This window comes from Tauraco erythrolophus, chromosome 17 (assembly GCF_009769465.1).
Source record: "Tauraco erythrolophus isolate bTauEry1 chromosome 17, bTauEry1.pri, whole genome shotgun sequence".
Taxonomy (NCBI): domain Eukaryota; kingdom Metazoa; phylum Chordata; class Aves; order Musophagiformes; family Musophagidae; genus Tauraco; species Tauraco erythrolophus.
Window position 1 is genome coordinate 9,445,956 of NC_141481.1, and position 15,560 is coordinate 9,461,515.

Sequence of the window (15,560 nt, forward strand, 5' to 3'; positions counted from 1 at the left end):
CAGCGGTGCTTTGGAGCAGAGGGATTTGCAAAACTGGCTTAGCTGTAGCCTGCTTGTGTGGAGTCCGAGCTTCCAGCACGATAACATTTCTCCAATAATAATAAATAGATCTTGTCTTGTTACTGCTGGAGTCTGGGCTTAGCTTGGCTAAAGTGGATCCAGCAGCTCTCAACTGCTGCATCTGGAGCTTAGGTGAGGGTTGGAGGAGGTGCAGTGTGAGTAGAGAAAGTGGGGGGGACACGCACACTCTTTGTGGAGTGAAAAAGATGAGCACAAATCCCGTGGGAATGCCAAAATGGGCAGGATGCTGCATGTGCAGGTATTTCTGCTGGGCCAGCATTGAGGGACAGGGAGGATGTTGAGCTTAAGAGCATCAGCATTAGAGCAGGAACAGGCAGATCGTGGGCTTTGCTTGCTGAGCTAAGTGAAAACACTTGCTCTCTCCGTGGTAGAAATTGCTGTTTATTAGAAAAAAAATTCATAAATAAAATAATTTCATGTTGTGATTTACATTTTGCAGCTTAAGAGCAGGGAAAAAAAACCAAACCTGCTAGGAGTTGTGTGTAAGATGGCTCTAAGCCCTACCCGTTAGTTTGTTTGCCACACGACTACAAATGTGAGGCAGTAGACTTGCCCTTGTCCTTTCAGTACTCAGCTCCCACTCCCAAACAACAGCCTGGCTTATCCCTCAGTAAGTTCCCAGGGATCATGTGATTAACAGAAATTAGACTAAAAATTGGGAAGGAAAAAAAAACCCAGGAAGTTTAACAGAAGGATGCGCGCTCTCCATCACTGGTATGGGGAAAATCCCTCTGTGCAGCATCTTCCCCGCCAGCGGTCCTGCCCCGAGCGGCAGCAGCCCCTGGCATGTCTCCATCCCCGCCACCGTCACCCAGCCGAGCTCGGCTCCCGCTGCCTTCCCGCAGGTTGGGCAAAGCCCAGGGACGGTAAATAGTGAGCGGTTAGGAGGAACAGACAGTTCCCAGTAAGCGCATTCCTACCACCGACAGTCACAGTCTGGTTCCCTAATCAAGACTCTGATAAGGAAGCTGGAATCCCTTTTAACTTCTGATCTGTTCAGAGATAAGTAGGTTTAGACATAAACATGCTCTTCTGCCACCCGCAGCTCTCAGAAATGCAGCTGTGAGACCTCCCGTTAGCCCCACTGGGACCTCGCTGCTGCTCCCGGGGGAGTTACTCAGACAGCTGCATCCCCATCTGGAGGGAGAAGAGGATGACTTACTCCTCCATCCTGGTAAAGGTCTTCTGCACAACTCCATAGGCTTTTCTGGGAGGAGAGGTGAGAAGATATAAAAAATAAGGAATGACATCTTTCAACCATTACCGGGTTTTGAGGTGAAGTGAAGTCACCTTCCTGGGCTGGTTTTCTCCACGGGACCCTTCGAGATAATTTTCTACTCAAATTGGGAGAAACTAGAGCAGAACTGTGCTGCTGAGAAAAGCATTTCTCTCAGGCTTCAGTGCTGCTTGGAGGTAAGAGGAGGGAGGGTGAGGGCGGCTGGGCCGTCCTGCAGCCTGGCACCGCTCCCTTCCTGGCATCCCCCTGCGTGGGCACGGGCACGGGGCTGGCATTGGGACACCGGCAGTGGGGCAGCGAAGCCCAGGCAGCAACGCAGGGCTGCTTAGTCGCAGGAGCAGTATCAGCCCAGTCCCTAACACCAGCAGCGATGCGACAGCAGAAGCTGGCACTATGATTGAACCTTTCCCTGGGTTATTGCATCTTCCCTTCAAGAGACTGGCTTTTTGGGTAGAGTTCCTGGCTTCGTGGTACTCCGATTAGACGAGGTTGTCTCAGCCTTGAGACAGCTCCCATTTGCATGGGTTTAATGACACTCCCCAGTGTCACTGTTCCTCCGATGTCTCCTACAGCTCTTCATCCGACAGGATAAGCACTCGCTTCTCAATGTTTTTGTTCTTTCTGCTGCTCGGTCCCTCCGCCTTGGAGGCCACGTGCCCGTTCTCGCCCGGCACTTTGTGCTCTGCCTCCTGCATCGACTGCTGGATGTACTGCTGGTACGTGGGCGAGAAGTTGTGGATCGCATCCTGCACAATGTCCTGAGGGCTTATGGTCTCCTTCAGCCCACTTGAGATGCTCTGCATCGGGGCAAGGTTTGCTGAAAAACAGGGAAAGTGGGAGGGTAATGGGACACCAGACAGTCAATGAGCCCAAGCACTCCAAGACCGAAGTGACAGTTTTCCTTAGGAATACAAGATCAGGGCCTCATCGCGGGCCATGTCAGCTTGCGGAGGCAAGCATCAAGGAGAAGAGAGGCAACCCTAGCTCTGTGTTTCAAAGAGGATGGAACCTCTCAGCCACGTGTGCCATAATACCATAATCCCCTAATTCCGCCCATCCACACCAAGGTCTCTTTTCCTGTCCACTTGCTGTGGCTCGTGGGTATCACTTGGGAAGAGGGAGAAGGAACTGATGGAGCATAAGAGGAGGAAACTCCTCTGGTGGCTTTTAGCATCCCATTGGTAATGCTATAAGGGCAGGGTCTCCTCTTCCTTTATTCACCGATGAAGGAAGGAAGAAGAGAGGAAGTTACCTGTTGAGTTTTCTTTCTTTTCTCTGTACACCTGGCAGGTGAATGCGTAGCGCAGGGCAATGGAAGCAAAGAGCATCTCAATGCAGATGATGAAGTTCTGGTAGCCAGCAGCCACTGTTCCAGCTCCCACCTCCTTCCCATCGATGATCTGAACTTCAGGGATCACCCCACATTTCTCCAGGATTGCAAGCAGTGTCCCTGGGCAGGGGAAGGGAGAGGGATCAGCTCTGGTCCTGCGTTCCTGGGTCAGGTGGGGGGCTATGGGAGGAGAAGTGGTGGGACCCACCTTGCCAGAAGGAGAGGAAGATCACTGCCTTGATGGTGATGAACTTGAGGACCGGCTCAAACGGGCGTAGCAGGTCCATGGTGGCGAAGTAGAAGAGGAAGAGGGCGTAAAGTGCCAGGCTGACGGAGAAGTTGTAGATGATGGTGATGTAGAGGTAGCCACTTTGGACGCTGCGGGGAGAGAGAGCGAGCCGCTGCACTGGGCTGTGGGAAGTGAAGCCCGTGCAACTGGAGCCAAGGAAGGAAGAAATGGGGAGGGGAGGTGCGTGGCTTTGGCACAGGGGAGAGCAGGAGAGGAAGGAAAGGCAGGGAGAAAGAGGGGAGCAGGGGGCCACTCCCAGCTTTTCCTCCGTTGATGGGACCCCTTTTATTATGGTCCACAGGAGTTTCATCCCTCTCTTACTTGGAGGCAGTGAGTCTCTGTTTCCCAGTGCTTTGGGCTCCCTGTCCCCTCACTACCTGTGGAGAAGGTCCCCAGGGCGGGCTGGCAGGGCACCCTGACCCTTGTGATGGAGCAGGAGCCCGTCCTGTCCCCTTCACCCTCCCCAGCCCGACCCAGCATCCTCACTTGAAGTCCCCGTCGTGGTACTTCCCGAACGCCTGCAGGATGATGGTGACGATCGCCATGAGGGGTTTCACAATGCAGAACTGCAGCGTGGCCTGCACGGGGGAGAGACACGGTGCACCCTGGGCAGCAGGGACATCCCACCGCCCTCCCTGCAGCTCCTGCCACCCCCGGCCCCTCCACGCCAGCCAACCTCTCTGCTCCCGGGACAGAGATGCCGAGGAGAGAGCAGTTCATCACAGCAGTGACCAATGCTGTGGGGTGAGGTATGAATCAGCACAAGGTCTGCAGACGGGAGGGAGCAGGGCTGCCAGAAGGCAGCTCCTGAAAGGCAGCGTAGGCACGCCGAGGGTGGGGACCGGGTGGTTTGGGACCACAGTGGTGCCAGGATTTGGCCCGCAGCGCAGCCCTGGAGAGTTCAGAGAGCCGTCCAGGCTAACCTGGGACTGGACAGAGATGGCAATCTCAGCTCTGCAGTGGGAGGAGACCCTGACTCAGCAGTGAGTCAGAGGCAAGGACAGCGAGTGCGGCGGGCGGCCTGCTGCTGGCCGGGTGCCGGCGAGCTGGGTGAGCTGCCTCCCTCGGAGATAAAAAAAAAAATCAAAAAGAGCATCTCAGGAAAGCGGTGAAGCAGAGCCTTCTCAGTGGGGTAGCGGGGAAGGGACCTGCTGCCCGGAGAGCCCTCGTCAGAGAGGAGTGGAGCTGATGCACCACATTGGGTACCCACCTGCTTGCAGAAGCGCAGGAACCCGATGGAGTAGGACATGCCCTGAAGGCAACAAGTCCCGTAAAAACAGCTGGATCTGGAAACAGAAGCCAAGGAGATGCTGTTGGGGCTGCTGGATGGAGAAAGTGGGCGGTGGGCTGAGGAACTCATGGGATGCTGGGACTTACGCAATGGGCTTCCCTCGGATCTCGGTCATGATGGTGCTCTCCCCTCCAAGGTACTCAAAGCACAGGCTCAGGAAGCTGTAAATCACGAAAGCTGGCAAGGCAAAGGCAGACGTGATCAGCAGAGCTGATGGAGATCCAGGGCAGGGATTGTTACGTTTCACGTTCCTTCCTGCTCAGGTGTCTTATCCACCCTGGCTCTGCATCAGAATTTGGGACACTGCTGGGTGGGAGCCCAGCGAGTGAAGCAGCAGGTCAAATCCATCTGACTTCCAAGCGGCGTCAGACGCACGGCGCCATGTGCATAGGGTTCATTGCAGGCGCAGCAGCTCCTCCGTGCACACACAGCCCCTGCATGCACATAGCAGCAGTCGGATGTCGCGACAGCGCCTGTGGAGTCAGCCTCCATGTGTGGCCAGACAAGCCCAGGCAGGTGTGCAATGGCCAGAGACCATGTGCATGGAAAGACCTCAAAAATGCCAAGGGGAAGCACAAGCAGCTGGTGGCCAGCATGGAGCAGGTCCTGAATGGTTTCCTTGGACATCCTCATCACTTATTTTCCATATACTCCAAACCTGAATTAATACACATGCCCACACCCCTCTCTTCCCCAGGAGGAGGGCAATAAGGGGGAAGAGCAACCTCAAACCTGATGAGCTTCCCCTGCACCTCAAAACATCCCACCTTCCCAGTTTCTTGTGTATATTTACCTTCTGCTTTAGAGAAGCTACATTTCTACCTGAAAGGCAGCCAAAAAACCTCTTTCCCCAGGAGCATGACATTGGGGTCCCTCTGAGCCTGCAGGCAGGCAGCAGAAAGGCACCAGCTCATGTCTGCCCATGGGGCATCCCCTCCCTGCTGCCAATGGAGAAGGATGGGGAAAACCTCCATGCAGGGGAAGGGAAAGTGGGAAGTAAAAGAGATGGAGATTTGCCACTTTGTGTGATCCAGGACACTCCAGAGACACAGGTCAGCGAGATGAGAGCCCTGCTTTGCCATCAGCCTCCCTGCCAAGGAGAGGCTTTGCTCACCTTCATAGCAGTCGCGCACCGAGTCGAAGTAGACGTAGTACTGGTGGCTGCCGAGGAGGAGGAGGCTGAGCCAGGAGTCGAAGGCATAGACGGGCACGATGAAGAGGATGCGGATGATGTAGCGCTGCTCCTTGGGGACGGTGTAATTCCTCAGGTGTGTGTAGATCTGCAAAGTGCCCAGCATGCAGAGCTGTGGCTACCGCTGCTCAGGAGGGCAACCAGAGGGACCTCTATCCTGCAGGGCTGCAGGAGGCTTGTCCCATGTCAGCCCTCGTCCCGAGAGCTTTCCACCACAGCCCCATCGTGGTGAACAAACACGTCAGACAGGCTCCATCCCAGTCCCCAGAACAATCCCTTCCACAAAAACACATGGAAAGAGGCTTTCTTCCCCAGGGCTGTGCGAGCAGCGTGCCCTCCTCCATGTCAGCCTCAGTGCAGCCCTGTCCCAGCACTAAGAGGCACCAGCTTGCCCCAGGGCTGCCTTCAGCAGCACAGATCCGTGCAGCACCCAGAAACATTTCAAGGCAGCTGGTGGTATGTGCCCCAAAGGCACAGACCCCAGTGTGCCAGACGAGAAACCCCACTGGGTGTTGCCTCCAGGCAGTGCCGATGCCCTGTAGCCTCTCCCAGCTCTGGCAGCCACCCGAGGAGTGCGTGGGCAAAGTCCACCCTCCCCAGCTGCCAGCAGCAGGCTCCCGACAGCGGAGATATCCCCTCTGGGCAGCAACCGGAGGAAATATTTATCCAGAACTGAGTGAGTTGAAGTGAACTTGAGGACAACCAATAGTTTTGCCCTTGCTTCAATCCCAGCCCATACCTGGTGGAAGGTGATGATGAGCGCTGACCACACAAAGATGCCAGAGATGACCTGCGCTGCTGTCGTGGTCAGGAAAAGCTGCTGGCTGTCCTGGGAGTCGTTGTGGGTGGCCATGAGCCGGGTGAGGGTTGAGGATGGGGTGGCTGAGGCCAGCCTGGCTGCTGTGCCAGGCCCAAGGGTGCTGGACGCCGTGGTAGAGGGCAAGGCATGCGTGGCATTACTCATCTGCAGGGAGGGAGAGGAAAGGGGAGTGGTGAAGGAAGGCAGGACTGAGGTAAGCTGGTGAAGGAGAAGGTCCCAGCAGATTTCCCAGCCCACACAGTATGGACAAACCTCCTGTGAGGTTTATCTCCTCCCCAAGCTCTTTTCAGGGTGTCCCTCACCCAAATCAGCCTATGCACCATGGCTGGGTCTGCTTCTCCCAGCAGGAGAATGCAGAAGTCCTTCAAGAGCAGACCCTCTTTTCTCTGAGGAAGCACATGAGATCCTCTTGTCTTCCAAAACACCCACTTGTCCTTTCCAGCCTTGCTCTTTCTTGTTTTACCAGGGGTCATCATCCTGCTTGAAAGGAAAAGATCTCCCTGCACTTGTGGCCCTGTCAGTTCACACTTGTGGCTCAAGACCCTTTTCCATCAGAAACCAGACACTTAAGGATTAAACTCATCCCTCACCCACGATAATAATGACCCCCTTACCAATGGGGGGAGGGAGGGGGAGGTCAGGACACTGATGTCCTCCTTGGGAGCCCAGAAAACACTGGGATCCCTGTAGTGATCCTCCCAAATTTGGCTCCTTTCCTTGTGTGTGGCCCGCTGGGGGCAAACCCCAGGGTTGCCCAAGAAACTGGAGGTTTGGCATCACCCAGGCCGTTTGGCAGCCTCGGCCATTTCGGGATGGGGGCTGTCTTGGTGTGCCAAGCCCCAAGATGTGAAGGGCAGCCAGCGGTCCCTCCTGCACCCAAATTAAGCCAAGGGAGCAAGCCTGTGGTGCCGGAGGCAGAGCTGCTGCCCTTTGGGGATGCCGAAGCACTCTGGCATCTCCCCAGCAGATCTGTCCTCCTCAAAGCTGGTCCCCCCAAGGTGCCGAGCATTCCTGGCACGGAGGGTAGCTGGAGAGTATGGCCACCATGTACCCTGCGGTTCCAGACAGCAAGGACCAACCTAATAATATGCTCTTATTTATAGGGCAGCTTCGTATCTCAAGGCTGACAGATGCATGATCTACCATGTTTGGCCTCTCTTTCTGGTAATCTATGGAAAGCTGCTTTTTCCCAATTATAACAATAGTGTTTTTTTTAAAAAAAGAAAGCAACCACCTGTGAGCAGAGCTCTAACAATATAGATGCTTCCCAGTGCATTGTTAATAAACAAAGATTTTAGCTGCTGGGTAACTATCGCCTGGGGGAAAAATCGTAAGCATGAACTGGTGAGAAGCAAGAAAATATCTGCCACAGATAAGAGTGGTAGGGAATGACCTCGGTCCAATTAAACACAGAAAATAAACCAAAGCAAGAGATCGCCCAGTGGCTTCCTCTCCTGCCCTCTCCCCGAACCTCAACCTCACAGGGGAGGAAACTCAGCTGGTGTCAGATCAACAGCCCTAAAAATAATTCCCCCCCCCTCCGCCTGGCAGGAGCCGCCTGTAAGAGGAGATGCCCGGGGCGGCAGCATGCTGGCAAGGTCCCAGGAGCTCACCCCAGCGTACCTGCGCCCGCGAGCGGGGAAGCGGAGCCGGAGATGGCTGGAGGGAGAGCGGGGCCGATAGTGTTACGGAGGCAGTGAGGAGCTGGGTTTTTCCTCCCTGCGACCGTCCTGCGGGCCTGCCCCGGCCAGCAGGAAGCAGGATCCCAAGGAGAGCCAGGGAGGGATCTGGTCTTTGGACAGACCGCAACGACGCCGGTCCTGCCTTGTAAACATTAACAGGAGGCCCAAGATAGCTCGTGGCACCAGGAGGGAGGTGAGAGCCCAGCTGTGTGCCACTTCCCACTGCTCCTCGCTCTTTCTGGGGGCTGCAGGTTGGGGCTGAACAGGTGGATTTGGCCACACTTTCCCTCTGCCCAAGCATCATGATAGGGAAGGATGCAATCCAGCTTGCGTCCCAGGACATGGTGGAGAGTTGTGCTCATCACTAGACCCATTTATTCTGTTTTTGACCCGGCACCATGCCACGGATGCTTGGCCCAAGACATCCTGACTCCTATTAGCTTTCCCAGTCTGGCTGCAGCCATCGCAGTACGAGCATGGTGGCACCAGCAGCCCGTCCTGGCAGGCTCCCCTACATTGTCACACTCTGAACGTGTCGGAGCAAGTCATTAAAAACAAAAGCCTCAGTGCGGCTTGGAGACAGGGCTCCCAGCTCCAGAGGTAATTAGATCCCGGCTATGCAAGGTAGCCGGGCAATTCAATGCAGCTAGAGGACCATTTGCTTCCAAAACAAAGGCGGTGAGAAGACACAGAGAATAGTATCAGCTGCAAAACTCAGCTCCTCGACGGGACTGCGCCAGTGCCACATCCAGTCTGGCTGTTTTCAGACACCTTGCCGATACCTGTCACACACAGGTGTGTACCTGTTACACTCACTCCTTGGGATATTAGAGATGCTAAATGATCACTCAGCAGAAAATAAACTGAGTAGTAAAACCTGGATTCAGGCAGGCCACCTGCAAATGGGGCTTTTCGCCAGGGATTCCCCTCCAGCCGCAGGCTGCTGGAGCCCGGACTCCCAGCTCACATTCCTCCCAGTGTCCCGAAGCACTTGGGACAAATCCCCACCGTGGCGGCAGCCCCCGTGGGGCTGGGGTGGTCAGAAAGGACAGGCGAGTGTCCGCAGCTGCCCACCAGTGCCTCTGCGCCTCCGTAAGGGGGGGGAAATCCCTGCCTCCCACCCCAGGGAGGGGAGATTCCAGGCTCTGCCTCACCAGCACAGGAGACATGCCTTTCCTCCTGACTGCTTTCAGATGAAACCAGGACACTGGGGTTATTTACCTGATCAACCTCTCCGTACCACCCCCACGCCACCCAGGAGGAAGGACGTATAGCACGCAGCTATAAATTAAGGCAGGGCAGCACCAAGCCCTCCTTAAAGCCCATCCGGAGAAGCGGGTGACGCACGCACAGGGCTTTCGCACCAGGCTCTGCCCTCGCAGCAGCTCAGGACTGACGGCTGGGGCAACCTGTGGTCGGTGGGGGATGCCCCCCCTGCTGCTGCACACCCCCAGCCCCAGCACCTACTCACCCTATGGGGCTCCTCCGGGAGCGGGTCTGGCTGCCGTGCACCTGCCTCCGCATCCCGTGCGCCCTCCTCCACCTGCACCCGTGGGAGACTCCTCCTCCGGGCACCCTCCCAGCCCTGCCCGCCCGCTGGCAGCGGGCCCTGCCAGTGCCCTGCTCACCCTGCTGCACCCCGGGCCCCGTGGGAGCCGGAGCAGCAGGTCGGGCTTTGCCTCCTGTGGAAAAGCCACCGAACTTACCTTTCCAGTCCATGGCGCTCGGCACCCACACCCAGAAAGCAAACACGGATGGAAAGCCACGGTGCAGCCCAATGCTGCTGCTCCAAGCCCGGTGCACGTCCTGTGGCCGTGGGCGAGAGCTCTGCCTGGCTGGCAAAGGCAGTTTTTTTTTCAATTGGGAATTAATCCTTATCTGGAGGACAGCGATGACTAAAAGGCAGGCAGCTGGTGCTACAGGCAGACTTGTGCCTGTTTTTTGGGGAAGATTTCCCCCTGGTTTACTGCAGAGCAGAGAAGAGCAAAGTTGAAGGACCAGCTGCTCGTGGTCTAATTCTTTATTGCCCATGGAAAGACAACAAGAAGTCTGTCCCGTCTCCGAGCACCAAACGGGAGCCATCTACACAACCTTTCTTTACCCACCACCCTGTGCAGACCTGGTGGCCCACAGAACCAGGAAATTAAGGTGGTTAACTTGTGGTCAGCTTTTAAGTAGTAACACTCAGGACTTCAGGGCTTAGCAGTGGTATGCCACCATATCACTACGGTGGAAGATGTGATTTACATTCAATTTGCTAATTAATGTATGGTTTCCACAAGTTGCTGGAGCTACGGACACCGTAAGAGTACCAAGATTTGAGAAATACATTGAGTTTTGTGTCAGGAAAGAATCCCTACTAGCAAACCAGGATCGACATTAACAAATTCCATATGCCTCTCTCAGCCCTCCTAGACAAAAAAAAAAGTGTAAAAGAGGGAAAATTTGGAGTTCTGACAGATGCAAATCTTTGATTCTTGGAAGCACAGTTTGGAAAATTATTTTTAGATGAAATTTCTTGTCAAGGGCAGCTGCAAGCCTGCAGTGTTCAAACGTACTTTTAAAACAAGTTTCATTTCTCATAATCCCTTAAACACTGTAAATAACCCTTATTTCAGAGAAAATGAGTCCTTTCAAAATGCATTTTGCATTTTCTGCTACTTTTAGGGGATTTTTTAGCAACAGAAATGACCCAGCAACTGGATCTAGGTGGGGCAAGCACAGGCTCTGTGCTGATTCTGCTGATACCAACAGGTCTTAACCCAGCCCAGGTCTTCTCTGCCCAGCCAAATGCAAGACCTGGCTCCTGTCTGCTCTGTCAAATTCCTAAGTGGCATAAGTGTGTAACAGCTCACTTAAAAATTTACTACTTAGTGTTACTTGTTACAAGAAGTGAAAACAAATGTGCTTTCCAAGCAAATGGCAAAAGTTTGGCTATTAAGCATTGCATCAACTTATGTGACTTCATCTAAACCTTTTTTCCAACAGACTCAGAAGAAACACCCCTGTGTAACCCCCCCCAAATCCTTCTGTCCCCATGTCTCCTACCAGAGGTGCTTTAGGAGAGGGACAGCTCACTGCAGGTGGTCCAAGCTATGTACATGCTGCCTCTCCGATGTGCTTGTACCATGGAATTCATAAGCAGCTGTTATTTTGCCTCTTTCTCACCACTAATTTGGGTTCCTGTCTCCCACCTTGACGTCAGCTTTCATGAAATTTGCAGAGCATAATTATCTGTCTCTCTTTAAAATCGGAGTGAAAGTGGAAAATGGATTCAGCATACATCAGGAAACGGACTGACATAAGGACAAAAGCAGTCATATAGGACTCATTTCCTTAAAAACAGGCAAGAAACTATTTCCTATTATGCAATTGCTGTTGATTCATTACTGAGGCTTGTATTTCAATTGAAGTGATTTTCACAGAGCAAAAAAGAAAACAGGTAAAATTAGATTTGTCAATGTTTCTTTTATTCACTCTGCACTGGGTGTTGCCCCTTTGCGGTACAGAGTAGCTCCAGAGCTTGGCATCTGTGGCTCCTCAGGACACACAAACGTGGAGCCGTGCTGATTCCCAAATACACATCCCACCCAATGTGATATAAATAATACTCCTCTTGTACGTTGAGACAGTTGTTCTTGTCTCATCACCGACTGTATGGACTGCAAACCTGTCACAGTAACAAAACCCACAAATGTTCTACACAGTAGAGAAAAATTCATTAAATTCCTCAGTACGTCCAAAACCAGCACAAAGACATTCCATCATTTTCATTTCTTGTCCTTTCAAATAAGTGGTGATGAGTCATGGACTCAAGATCATTTCCTTGAATCCAGATGGCACAACTTCACCACACTTGGCAACTTCGGATCACTTCCCGTAGAGCTTGTATTCCTTCCATGCTCTTGTCCTTTAAAGCCATGGCGAGAAGAACGGGTTTGTTCCCAGCTTCCTGAGAGACAAACGCCACCAGGTTTTTGGCACAAACATGGACGAGTGGCTGAAAAGCAAAGGTAGACAGATGTACACTCTTACAGCTGGGAGAGCCCTCCCACACGAGTTAGGAGAGGAAGAGTCCTGCAATGACATGGAGCCTATCAAAAACCTGGAGATATTGACCTCAGACTGTGTAGTTTGCTGAGAGGTTCCAACATGACTGGAATGGACATGCCGTTTGGCAAAGCCAAGCCATGGTACGGTGAGCTTTAGAAAGCACCTTCTCAACCAGCTTAAAAGGGAAGAGTTTGGACTTGGAAGTGACAGCCACCCAAACCACCCTGAAACAGGAGCTGCACTTCAATTGAGTTTTGCACAGGTTTGGAAAACTTGGAAAGTCGGTACGGAGAATCCTTCTTTCTGCTAATCCTCCCACCCAAACTATGTCACCAAACATCAAATTACATGAAAAGCCATGGATCAAAATGCCTCTATTTCCATCATAGCCAGATTTCTGCAGAAGTCTCCAAGTACATTTTTCTTTTACAACCTTGTTGCTGAAGAGGGTATGTTCTGCTGACAAGATCTGGAAAAAAACCCTGTTATTTTTGCAATTCCTAGAGACCCCAAAATGGTGTTATATACATAGTCTTTGCATGCTGTATGTAAAAGACGTGTTGTTTTTAACAGAATAATGAAAACCAGAAATAACTAGTGAGGCTGAAGGAGGGAAGAAAAGTGATACAATCTTCTTAATGAAGAAGTTCTTTAACAAGAACATCCAGCTTGTCTAGGTTTTATTTACACCCACAGTTATGTGTTTATCAGAAGGAAGAGTTTGCTTGATTTTAGCTACCAGTGTGGCTTGGAAGCGTGCACCATCCCAAACAGAGATGTTAATGGTGACAAGCAAGAAGGCAGCAAACTAGTGAAAACCTTTTCGTAGAAGTTGAGATCGATTAAGTTGATAAAATTATTTAAAAATACTATGTAACAAAGTAAACAAAGGCACTTCTCATTTCCAAATAAAACCCAAAAGCAGCTTAGGGGTGGACGTGGTCAGAATTAGCAGACATCACGTCAGTGTTAAGCAAAGCATCTCTCATCCAGAGAAAAAAGGCTACTGCTGAAGAATGAGAGCTCCATATGGGGAAGCTGTGGATAGAACCAGGAACTTGTTACAGTTTTCCTAGTTAAAGTTAGCAAGTACTATTTGATTGCTCCAACCCTGATGGAAAGCCTCAGAATCTTGTAGCTTTGTAACTTTCTGTTTTAATGCTTGACTAGTTGACGCTTTGTGAAATACGTTTTCTTCTGCCTTCTCTCCAGCTTTGTGAAATGGTCGATAAAAACTCATTTTGTTGAAGCAAAACAAATTAAACTTTATCAAGGGTAGGTGCTGGCGGGCGCGCTTGGGAAAGGGCAACTAAAGTTCATTGTGGGGCTGGCATTGCGGGGTGGGGGTGGGGGTGAGAAAAGAGATTTGAAAACAAACTCACTGGATTAGAAACCCAAAAAAAAAGATTATCAAAGGCTGCATGTTTGATCTTGCAACACTTAAATCAACAGGAGCCTTATCAGACCTTCCATAAACACGGCAAAGCAATCCATATCCTGTAGGACACACAGTAACAGATCACCAAACCACTCATGGTTAGTTAAACTTTTGTTACGTCAAAAGAGCAGATGAACGCGCATGCTTTTCTGATGAACCCCTCTCCCCTCCGAAGAGATTTTAAAATTAATCTTACCGCTGTGCAAACACCACTTAACTGCTGTGATTCATCAAATCCCCGGCGCTTGCACGGCCCCACCTACTACATTCGACCCTTATCCTTGCTCCCTGTGCACCCTGCATCCGCTCTCACCTCATCCTTGCCCAGCAGCACCTTCGTGGTGAGGGAAGGCCTGCCCACGCTGTCGCCGACCGTGTTGGGGTCCACGTAGACGATGGTGCCCATCTTGCCGTACTGCGTGACTACCACGAGGACGGAGTTGGAGAACGCCGTGCACACCACCTCTGTCGGGACCCCGTGCACCACCTCCTCTCGCTGCTTGGACGTCACGATGGGCCTCGCTTCCATCGCTGCGGGAAAAGAACAATAAAACAACAGGAACAATAAAATAACATGAGATTAAAACCACAGAGGCTATAAAAAGCCCAAATCCTTCCCTTCATTTGAGATACTCGTGTTAAGTTGCTTTCGGAGCACAAAGCATGCGGAGGTGAGTCTCTGTGCAGGAACAACGTTCCACATTCCCACATCCCTGAGTGGGAGAGGAAATTTCACTGCCCCGCAGCACCGCCCTGCACTGCCCCGCACGAACGAGCTGCCGTTTTACGGAGTTTCGCACTGATCACGGCTCAACAGTCACCGCACCAACGGAGCGGGCCGCCCGCCGTGCCGTGCCCTCCCTCGCAGCCTCCCGGCCGCCGCCCCCGGCGCAGCGACCCCCGAGCCCGCTTTCACCCCCGCTCCCGCAGGGCTCGGCGCTGCCCGAGGGAGACGAGCCCTGACGCCGACCCGCCGCTGAACACAGGCTCCCGCCGCCCCTACCCGCGCCGGGCCCCGCCGCGCCGCGGCTCTCCGTCCGGGTCCGCCCCGCCGCGGCGGAAGCGGCGCCTTTCCCCTCCCTCCGCGGGGCCGCGGCCGCCCCGCGCCATCTCCGTGCGCCGCGGCTCTGCCTTCCCCTCCGCGCCGCGCCGCCATTACCCGCGCGCGCTCGCCGCCCGTCGCGCTCGCGCCGGACGAGGCGCCATCTCCGGCGTCCCCGCTCGCTTCGGGGGCATCGTCGGGCTCGGGGCTGCGCGCCTTCCCCGGCCCGGCCCGACCCGGCCCCCTCGGCGCGTTTCTGCCCGTTTTACACCGGCTCCCATCGGGGGTAGGGTGGGGGGTGTCAGGCGGCAGGAACCCCTGCCGTGAGGCAGCGGCGTGTGCCCTTCCTCAGGGCCGTGAGGGGACGCGGTAAACCTGGGGGCTGGCGGCACGCTGCTCCTTTTGATGCTTTTTATTCTTTTTCTCCCCGTTTCCACGTGGGATGCGGCCGCTCCCACCCGCCGGGTGCTGTTGGGCCGCACTTGAAGCCCCCGAGCACGCTTTCTGACCAAAATCGGAGAAATACTCATCAAAAGCGTCAAAACGCCCCACGCGTGGCCTCGCTCCTCCGTGAGGGGAGCGTGGGGCTTGGGGGTCCCGGGGTGGCCGCTGCCCCGTGGTGCTGCGGTGGCAGAGAAGGACATCCGTGTGAAGAGCACAAAAAAACATGATTGTGATTGTGTCCCGTGAGCAATAGGTGCAAACATTAGTTTCTCTTAATTGCGTACGGTTTATTCAGTGCTACTTTGTTTTTCCTGTGAAATACTAGAATGAAACTCGGATTTCTCAAAGATTTGCACCCTTCCAGGCTTCTGTAATTGCTGCGTCTAAAATACGCTCCAAGCCGTCGTTTCTGTGTGTCAGTTTCAAGGATGGACATCTTGTTAGTTTCTTTAGGTATGTGTAAGTCACCTACTGCCGACTAAACCCTTCATGAAACTTTTACACAAAAACTTTAACCCCTTTATTGTTGGGTAGCACTGCCATTCCTGCCACGCACAAAATGTCCCAGCAGTGGTGCAGCAACAGCTACCTGAGCTGTGGGTTATCTCTCCGAGTAACATCTCTTAAGGACTTCATGTTTGTGGGTTGTTTTGGGTTTTTT

The 15,560-nt window shown here is 53.2% G+C and overlaps 2 protein-coding genes across 4 annotated transcripts; both read right to left on the bottom strand.

Moving 5' to 3' along the window:
* Positions 1 to 1,884: 1,884 nt before the first annotated feature.
* Positions 1,885 to 6,384, bottom strand: TMEM184A (transmembrane protein 184A). 2 transcript variants are annotated; one of them, XM_086622346.1, is made up of 9 exons: positions 6,161 to 6,384; positions 5,646 to 5,840; positions 5,343 to 5,509; positions 4,315 to 4,405; positions 4,148 to 4,223; positions 3,424 to 3,515; positions 2,857 to 3,026; positions 2,571 to 2,768; positions 1,885 to 2,135 (listed from the first exon to the last, which is right to left on the bottom strand). In XM_086622346.1, the coding sequence occupies exons 1-9, from the start codon at positions 6,382 to 6,384 to the stop codon at positions 1,885 to 1,887; spliced, it is 1,464 nt and encodes a 487-aa protein (XP_086478472.1). The 2 variants fall into 2 exon arrangements, with proteins under 2 accessions (XP_086478472.1, XP_086478473.1); XM_086622347.1 differs by lacking the exon at positions 5,646 to 5,840 and having other exon boundaries at positions 5,343 to 5,508; positions 6,160 to 6,384.
* Positions 6,385 to 11,392: 5,008 nt separating this feature from the next.
* PSMG3 (proteasome assembly chaperone 3) lies at positions 11,393 to 14,443 on the bottom strand. Of its 2 annotated transcripts, none has more exons than XM_086622299.1 (3): positions 14,417 to 14,443; positions 13,727 to 13,944; positions 11,393 to 11,922 (listed from the first exon to the last, which is right to left on the bottom strand). In XM_086622299.1, the coding sequence occupies exons 2-3, from the start codon at positions 13,940 to 13,942 to the stop codon at positions 11,770 to 11,772; spliced, it is 369 nt and encodes a 122-aa protein (XP_086478425.1). In that variant the 5' UTR covers positions 13,943 to 13,944; positions 14,417 to 14,443; the 3' UTR covers positions 11,393 to 11,769. The 2 variants fall into 2 exon arrangements, with proteins under 2 accessions (XP_086478425.1, XP_086478424.1); XM_086622298.1 differs by lacking the exon at positions 14,417 to 14,443 and adding an exon at positions 14,047 to 14,188.
* Positions 14,444 to 15,560: the final 1,117 nt, after the last annotated feature.